This window comes from Cicer arietinum, chromosome 3 (genome assembly GCF_000331145.2).
Source record: "Cicer arietinum cultivar CDC Frontier isolate Library 1 chromosome 3, Cicar.CDCFrontier_v2.0, whole genome shotgun sequence".
NCBI classification, from domain to species: Eukaryota; Viridiplantae; Streptophyta; class Magnoliopsida; order Fabales; family Fabaceae; genus Cicer; species Cicer arietinum.
In genome coordinates this window covers 15,904,658-15,913,119 of record NC_021162.2, presented here as the reverse complement: position 1 = coordinate 15,913,119, position 8,462 = coordinate 15,904,658, and the positions used below count along the sequence as shown (strand labels likewise).

The 8,462-nt window shown below is 33.8% G+C and overlaps 2 protein-coding genes across 2 annotated transcripts; both read left to right on the top strand.

Moving 5' to 3' along the window:
* Window positions 1-2,728: 2,728 nt before the first annotated feature.
* LOC101491436 (uncharacterized) lies at window positions 2,729-6,408 on the top strand. Its single transcript, XM_027330682.2, has 4 exons — window positions 2,729-5,040; window positions 5,124-5,441; window positions 5,520-5,589; window positions 5,710-6,408. Exons 1-4 carry the CDS (start codon window positions 2,729-2,731, stop codon window positions 6,406-6,408), a joined length of 3,399 nt encoding a protein of 1,132 aa, XP_027186483.2.
* Window positions 6,409-6,618: 210 nt separating this feature from the next.
* Window positions 6,619-7,654, top strand: LOC113784471 (uncharacterized). Its single transcript, XM_027330683.2, has 3 exons — window positions 6,619-6,750; window positions 6,847-7,300; window positions 7,389-7,654. Exons 1-3 carry the CDS (start codon window positions 6,619-6,621, stop codon window positions 7,652-7,654), a joined length of 852 nt encoding a protein of 283 aa, XP_027186484.2.
* Window positions 7,655-8,462: the final 808 nt, after the last annotated feature.

Sequence of the window (8,462 nt, the reverse complement as noted above, 5' to 3'; positions counted from 1 at the left end):
GCCTGCGACGGTTCTGAAATAACCGCCCTCACCTTCACATTGCGACGGTTTTGGAGGCGGTTTTCGTCAACCGCCGCAACCGTACTACACCGTATAAAGCACACGAGTTGCGTTTTTCAATCTGGCCGCCAGTTTGCGACAGTTCCTGGGGCGGTTTTAATCAACCGCTGTCGTCGTTTAGGGCATAAACGTGTTTTATTTTTCCAGATTTTGTAAGTTCATTCCTCACTCTCTCTTTCGTTTACTCCTTTGTTATCCCCGTACACATCCTTTCACAACCGTAAAATTTCTGAAAACCCCCAAATTTGTCAACCCTAAAACTTCTGAAGGAAACGAAATCGAAGAGAAAAGAGAAACGAAAGCAAAGGGAAACGAAATCTACTCTGTAAAAGAAGGTGATTTATCATCTTGGAAACAAAATCAACTCTTGCAAAGGTAATCATTTAGTTCCATTTAACAGTTTAGTTCCAATTTTTTTGTGCGGAAAGTGTTATCTTAATTTTGAAATTAATCATAATGAATGAAAAGCATCACAGATTGTTTTCTGTAAATTGGGGCACTGGTACAACACGATATATTGCATAATTTTATTAAATAAAAAAACTAAATGAATACTCTGTCCATAATGGTCTAACTTGAAGTTTTCAACAAAATTCCTTGCTGTATATAAAGTAAAAATTTCTATAAAGGGGCACAAAGGGATGAAATAGCCATTGTTTCATTTAGAAGCAAAACAAACAACAGAGTAGCCAAACTTAGTGTCTTTATATGGATTGGTTTGTAGTTGAGTGATGTTGGCTTATTGTGATGCTTAACTCAAATGTGTTCAGACAACTGATAATATAATTTGAGGGGAAAAGAGAAAGTATATTGGGGTACAAACCCAGTGAGTTCCTGTACTAGCTAGTTACAGTAAGCATTAAGAGTATCCATCTATCATTAGAGGATGAAAAGCTTGTTGTTGTTTCCTTAAATCTTATGAGAATGAGGACACTGTTTAGGTTCATAACTCACAAGTGTATATTTTATGCTGCTGAGTGCTGACATAAAGATTTAGATTGGTGCACAAGGTCAGGGGATGATTTTAATTGAGCCTTGCTTGTGTTATGCTTGCAACTTTTCTTTTAATGACTGAGGTGTTGATAGCCTTATGGGCTTTCTTTTAATTTTTCAAATTATCATTCATATTTTTTTGAAGAGATATCTTTGTTTACTCAATATAACATAAATGCAGCATTCTGCAGCTTGACAGATTCTCGTAAAGTTGTGGTTTGCAACATTCATGTGCTTTACAATCCAAATAGAGGAGAAATCAAGCTTGGCCAGGTATGCGATGTTTGTTTGATATAACGTTCTCTTGGTTTGATTGTTTGATATATGTCAATGATTGGTTTGTTTGAGATTGGTTTGTTTTCTTTTAAAAATAATTTCCAGATTGTTTGTTGCCTTTGAAACTTTGAATGAAACAATATGTGTTTGAATGATGGTCTCCAGTAATGTAAAACTTGTAAAGTAGTGGCAATGTCAATGATATTTATGCTGGACCTGTGTCCTGGAGATATAACCGGAGAAACTAGAAATGTGAAACAAAACTGTTTATGGTTTTTCTCTTCATCTTTTCATTTGATTTAGCTAAATGGTTATGTAATAGGGTGTTTACAGGTTTGGTTAACAAGAATATTACTTTAAACTGCTCCTGTCCATTCAATATATGCTAAAAGATCCAAAAACTAATCAGCAAATGAGTAATATTATTAGAACCCAAAATTTGACATAAAATAGAACACAAAAACAAATACCGTACCAAATATAGTGGGATTCACATTTCTGTTTTTAATAAAATGTGAGTGTTTTATTTGTGGCAAATTTTATCTTTGAATAACATTACACAATTCTTTTTCACTTTTTTTTGCACATTATATTGGTTGGAGTAATCATTTTTTCTGTCTTTAAACTTTGGACTAGAAATTACATTTGGTTTTGAAATGAATTATAATAAAATCTTAGAATTATGATTATTTGAATTATGATTAGTGATTGGTTTGTTTGAGATTGGTTTGTTTGTTTTTAAAAATAATTTTCAGATTGATTTGTTTGCATTTGAAACTAGTTTACAGATTGATTTGTTTGCATTTAAAACTAGTTTTCAGATTGGTTTGTTGATGATTGGTTTATTGATTGAATTAGTTTCCAGTGACAGTGCTTCTTCGTGCCCATCTCCGGTGACGGCGCTGCTTTCAACCTCTCTCTGGTGACGGTGTAGCGTAATACTTCTCCATCGACCGCGCAGCATAACACAATAGGTAAGATAATTTTATTATGTAAAAGCTGATAGCGTAACACTTCTTCCTTTTTTTGTACTAAAGATGTTTGAGTGCTATGTTCTACACTTTGATTGCTAAATTCTGCACTTTCAGTTCTAATATTTGTTTGCATTTAATGGATAAACTGAAGTAAATAACATATGTTAATGATTGGTTTGTTTGCTTTTAAAAATTTCTAGTTTGATTTGTTTGTCGAGTACTATATACATGTATACCTGGTCTAGTTCTATATTTTGAATGTTTATCGAGTACTATTTTCTATGAGTATGAGGTTGTTATGTTTTGTTCCTTTATGCCTAGTGAATCTATTCTTATTATGTTTAAGATCAATCTTTTTTTTTTGTTCTAAGTTGAATTATGTTATTTCTGTGTCAAAATAACATATGTTAAACTTCTTTATAGAAATGGATAAATCATGGATTAAGAAGCCACACACATCGGATGAATATGATCAAGGGATAAAGGAATTTATTAATTTTGCCTTTCGAGATGAATTAGAAAATGGCGAAATAATATGTCCTTGTAAACGTTGTGGTTTCAAAAAACCGCAGAGTAGAAGTGTAATGTATGATCACTTAAAGTGCAAACCATTTCCAAAGGGATACACCATTTGGGTACATCACGGAGAGTCCATAGGAGAAACTAGTACTATCTCACCTATTAGTATTTCTAATATAGTTCAAGACACAGTTGTCGTTGATGATCAAATGCAAAACATGATTAACGATGCTTTTGGAGTCGAAGATCATGCAAATGAAGTACCCATTGAATCAAATGCAGAGAAGGAGAAAAATGCAAGTCAACAAAGGTATGAAGAGGCCAAAGAGTACTATGAATTAAGTAGAGAAGGAGAAAAACCTTTGTATGAAGGGTGTGTTAAATATTCAAGACTATCTTTTTTGGTAAAGTTGTATCACATCAAATGTTTATGTGGAATGACTAATAAAGCCATGACAATGGTTTTAGAGTTATTAAAAGATGCATTTGAATTTGCAAATATACCAAATTCATTCTATGAAGCCAAGAAAACAATCACCAAGCTTGGTTTAAATTATGAAAAAATCCCTGTTTGTCCGAATAATTGTATGCTTTATTGGGGTAATAAGGAAGATGAAGAAAGGGAGACCTGCAAAATTTGTAATACTTCGAAATGGAAATCAAAAGCAAAAGTTGGTGCAGTTGGAGTGTCTGGTGATGGCAATAATCGAAAGAAAGTTCCTGCAAAAGTTCTTCGCTATTTTCCATTAAAACCACGGTTACAAAGATTATTTTTGTCGTCAAAGTCGGCCGAGGATATGAGATGGCATGCAAATGATAGTAAGAATGATGGAATGTTGAGGCATCCTAGAGATTCTGAAGCATGGAAACATTTTGACTTGACACACCCTTGGTTTGCATCAGACCCGCGAAATGTGCGTCTTGCATTAGCTAGTGATGGTTTTAATCCTTTTGGTATGATGAGTACAAATTATAGTATTTGGCCAGTTATTCTCATTCCATACAACACTCCTCCATGGGTGTGCATGAAACATACATCTTTTATAATGTCAATGATAATTCCCGGTAAAAAAATGCCAGGAAATGATATTGATGTCTATTTACAACCTCTAGTAAAAGAATTAAAGGAGTTATGGACAACAGGTGTCGATACATACGATTCTTTTAAAAAAGAGATGTTCACATTACATGCAACTTTGATGTGGACAATTAGTGATTTTCCAGGGCTGGGTACACTTTCTGGGTGGAACACTTACACTGGACTTGCTTGCCCATCGTGTAACATGGACTCTACTCCTCGTCGTCTTCCACATAGCAAAAAATGGTGTTTTATGGGTCATCGTCGTTTTCTTGATCAGAGACATAGATTTAGATTGAACAAGGTTCGCTTTGATGGTCAACAAGATATGCGTGGTCCACCTAAAATGTTATCTGGGCTTCAAATTCTTGAACAGGTTCAAAATATTGATGTCACATTTGGTAGAAAGCCAGATAAAGAAAGGTCGGGAAAAAGAATACGTGGTGGACGACCTACACAAGGTGTCAATCAACAATGGAAAAAGAAAAGCATATTCTTTGAACTTCCATATTGGAAGGATAATCTTCTGCGCCACAATCTTGACATGATGCATATTGAGAAAAATGTGTGCGATAATATCATATTTACTTTGCTAAATGATAGCACAAAAAGTAAAGATCATCTTAATGCAAGAAAAGACCTTAAAGCTATGGGCATAAGACCTGACCTTTGGCCCAATGAAAATGGAAGAATTTCTCCAGCCGTCTTTACTCTTACTACTAAAGGTAAGAAGAGATTTTTAACAACTTTAAAGAATATCACTGTGCCTGATGGTTATTCAAGCAACATTTCTAGATGCATTGACATGGAAAATCTTAAGTTGAATGGAATGTTGAAGAGTCATGATTGTCACATATTGATGGAACAACTTCTACCGTTAGCCATTCGAGCAACATTACCTGATGATGTTTCAGCTATAATGATTGAGTTTTGCTCACTTTTTAGACAATTATGCAGTAAAGTATTGAATGTTGATGATTTGGAAAAATTGCAAAATCAGGTTGTCCTCACTTTATGCCACATGGAAATGATATTTCCTCCCTCATTCTTCACTGTTATGGTTCACTTGGTTGTTCACCTTGTTGAAGAAGTTAAACTTGGAGGTCCTGTTCATTATCGATGGATGTATCCTGTTGAAAGGTAAAATATGCGTGTTCTTGTTCCTTCAATAATTAGTAGTTGACAATTTTGTTCTAACTAATATTATTTTGGTTCAATAATAGGTACTTAGGAATACTTAAATCGTATGTACGTAATAAAGCACGACCAGAAGGGTCTATTGCAGAAGGATACCTTGTACAAGAGATTCTTACATTTTGTTCAAGGTATATAGAAAACATTGAGACTAGATGGAATCAACTTGGTCGTGTAGATGATGAGCCTATTAATGAGATACAAACTGACTCACGTGTAGCTGAATTATTTCCTAGAGTTGGAAAATCGGTTGGTGGTTCTTCATACTACACCCTTACACCAATTGAAAAGTTACAAGCTCATAGACACGTTTTAACAAACTGCATCATAGTTGACTACTATCTAAGGTAAGTAATTTTATTATATTTGTATTATTTACCACTAATTTTTTTTCCGTATACATCTAATTTGAAATAACCAAATAGGCAATATAGAAGTATTATTCGAAGCCAAATGAGGAGTGGTGCAAGGAGTACTTCTGAGGTAGACAAGAAGGTTCATAGAGAGTTTCCTCATTGGTTCCGCAATCGTGTTAGTGTTCATGACAAAATTGGTGATTGAGTTGCTTTGATTTTTAATAAGAATGTGACTAATTGTATATTTTATGGTGTTCAGATTTGCAACAATCTCGACAACATTAGTGGATCAGATAAAAATGTTCTCGTTAGTCTTGCTCAAGGTCCTTCTGATAAAGTTAGAAGGTTCACTGCATTTAATGTCAATGGTTTCAAATTTCGAACATTGGCACGAGACAATTTATTAAAAACTCAAAATAGTGGAGTTTTTGGCATGTTCGGAACACGAAGTTACTCAAGCAATAGTGATGCCCAAATGAGATTTGGAGGAGTGCCTTACTATGGAAGATTGATAGATATCATTGAGCTTTCCTATGATGGCTTCAAAGTGCCCATGTTTAAATGCAAATGGGCGAATACCACAAATCCAAGAGGCATTAAGACAGATAAGTTGGGTTTTACCTCTATAAATTTTGCAAGACTAATACATACTGGGGAGCATGAAGATGATGAGCCATACATTAAAGCGTCAGAAGCTCAAATGGTTTATTATGTGGATGATGAAAAGGAACAAGGATGGAGCATACCTATTCATTTAAAGCCACGGGACTTGTATGACATGGGTGGAGATGATGAAATTATGGCACCCATTGAACCATACCCATCTCAAAATTTGGAACACATTTTTTCTAATGAAACCACACATATACAATTGGCAAGAATGACTACAGATGATGATCCTGAAACTTCAACTTTTAATGATGATTTTGATGACAACAATCATGATATGAATTTATGATTGTTAATAATTCTTGTTTGTTGTTTATGACATGGTACTCTTCAATCTATGTTATTTTTTTACTACTTTCTTTTACTGTTGCATTGTGTTTGATGTGCTCATTTTTGTTATTGTGTTCATTTTTGTGTTTAGCTATTTGCATTAGTCTAACTTGGTTGTCATCAATGTTTGCAGTGTAAGTGTGTTTGGAGACTCAATCTTGTGAACAAAATGGAATCATCATATGAGGATATTCGACGTAAAACAATGGAAGAGAATAAAAAAAGGATGGAGGCTCTCAATCTAACTCATCTCTCTCAATCCCTTCACAAATCTTCTTCCACCATTTCAAAAACCTCACCGGTTAGTAATAACTAAAAATACTAAAATTACAAAATGTTTCTTATTTGTATTATATGTTGATTTTTATTTATTTACATTAATAATAAATGATTGTAGCGTTTCACGAAGGGTCAGCCGAGGGTTATACTACCAGGAGATCTTCAAGTAACCAAAATGAAGCACTTGCGGAGACATGGTTTACAACCAACGTTCCAAGTGATAGAACCACTACCATCTCCGATGACAACACCGACAAATCCACCATCTTCTCAAGCACCGCCTTCTCAAGCACCACCTTCTCAAGCACCGCCTTCTCAAGCACCACCTTCTCAAGCGACAACATCGCTAGCTGTGCAAACGATAGAACCACATCTTTCTCCGGTGACAACAACACCAACTACTGTGCAAGCGACAGAAGCAACACCTTCTCAAGTGACAACACCAAGATCAGTGCAAGAGACAGAAACAACACATTTCCAAGAGACATCCTCTCACTCTGAAGATGTGGTAGAAGATGAGCCAGAAATTTCTCAAAAAAGGAATTTTACATTTTGGGATGTAGAAGTCATTAGTATGTTATCTAATGTCTAATTATATTTATAAAATTTAATTGTTTTACATGATTGCAATATGACATATTTCATTGACTTATGTGTTAGATGAGGCGGGACATATTTCAAAGACACACTTAAGGGTATCAGACGTGCTTGAAGCTCCTCCTAATGTTAGCAGAATAATAACTAGATGGAATTCAAATGGGCAACCGGTAGGATCAGCTGCTGGTTTGTTAGGCGGTTTTTTGGGTGAAATTGCAAGGAAGTTTAAGGATTTTCCTATAATGTACGACAATTGGAAACTAGTTCCATCGACAAGAAAAAATGAAATTTTTAAGGATAAAATACAGGTATCAATTATAAACAACTGAATATTCTTTATTGTTTTGATTGTAATCTAATTTTTTTTTTTATGATTATGCTAGAAATTGATAGGCTTAAGAAAAGGGATTCTGAAGTTGATATGTTGAAGGAGCAAATTGCTTTCTTGATGCAAATGCAAAATTCTAGAGACAAACAGGTAAAATTATTTTCATAGCAAACATATTTAAAAATCTTGTGAGAGTTGTTTGTCTTTGATTAAAAATATCAATTGTGTAAAGGTTTCTTATAGCTATAAGAAAATTTAGTTAATTAGTTTTGACAATATTTATCAATATTCATTGAGGTTAATATATACTTTTTTTTTCAGGCAATGGACATAGAATCGCCAATAGATGGTAGACGTTCATCTGAGTCCAGCCACCAACCTGATGATCGTGGAACAACTTCATTAGGGACTAATTAGATATTTGGATGAACTTCTAAGTTTGATGGAGTTGTTTTGTATTGTTAGCTACTCCACTAATTAATGTTTTGAATATTTAAACTATTTTATTTGTTGTTTTAGTTAACTTCAATGTATGAATTGGTGTTATTTGTTTTGAAAAAATTATATAAATTGGATTTTAGGTACAATAGTTATTAATTATGTATTTAAATTATGTGGATGGTATTTATGAATATTTTTTATTTTAATTGATTAAAAATAGGAAAAAAATTGTATCATATTTTTTTATTTTAAATTATTAGGTTTGCGACGGTTCAAACTGCCTCAAAGTAAATATAGCGACGGTTGATAACTGTCGTAATTGTGCAGAAAAAAATAAAATTTGAGTTTTTCTAAGTGTCGCAAAATAT

Coding starts and splice junctions, on each gene's coding strand:
- LOC113784471 (XM_027330683.2), top strand. CDS start 6,619: ATGGAATCATCATATGAGGATATTCGACGTAAAACAATGGAAGAGAAT. Junction 6,751..6,846: donor CCATTTCAAAAACCTCACCG/GTTAGTAATAAC, acceptor AAATGATTGTAG/CGTTTCACGAAGGGTCAGCC. Junction 7,301..7,388: donor TTGGGATGTAGAAGTCATTA/GTATGTTATCTA, acceptor CTTATGTGTTAG/ATGAGGCGGGACATATTTCA.
- LOC101491436 (XM_027330682.2), top strand. CDS start 2,729: ATGGATAAATCATGGATTAAGAAGCCACACACATCGGATGAATATGAT. Junction 5,041..5,123: donor TGGATGTATCCTGTTGAAAG/GTAAAATATGCG, acceptor GTTCAATAATAG/GTACTTAGGAATACTTAAAT. Junction 5,442..5,519: donor ATAGTTGACTACTATCTAAG/GTAAGTAATTTT, acceptor ATAACCAAATAG/GCAATATAGAAGTATTATTC.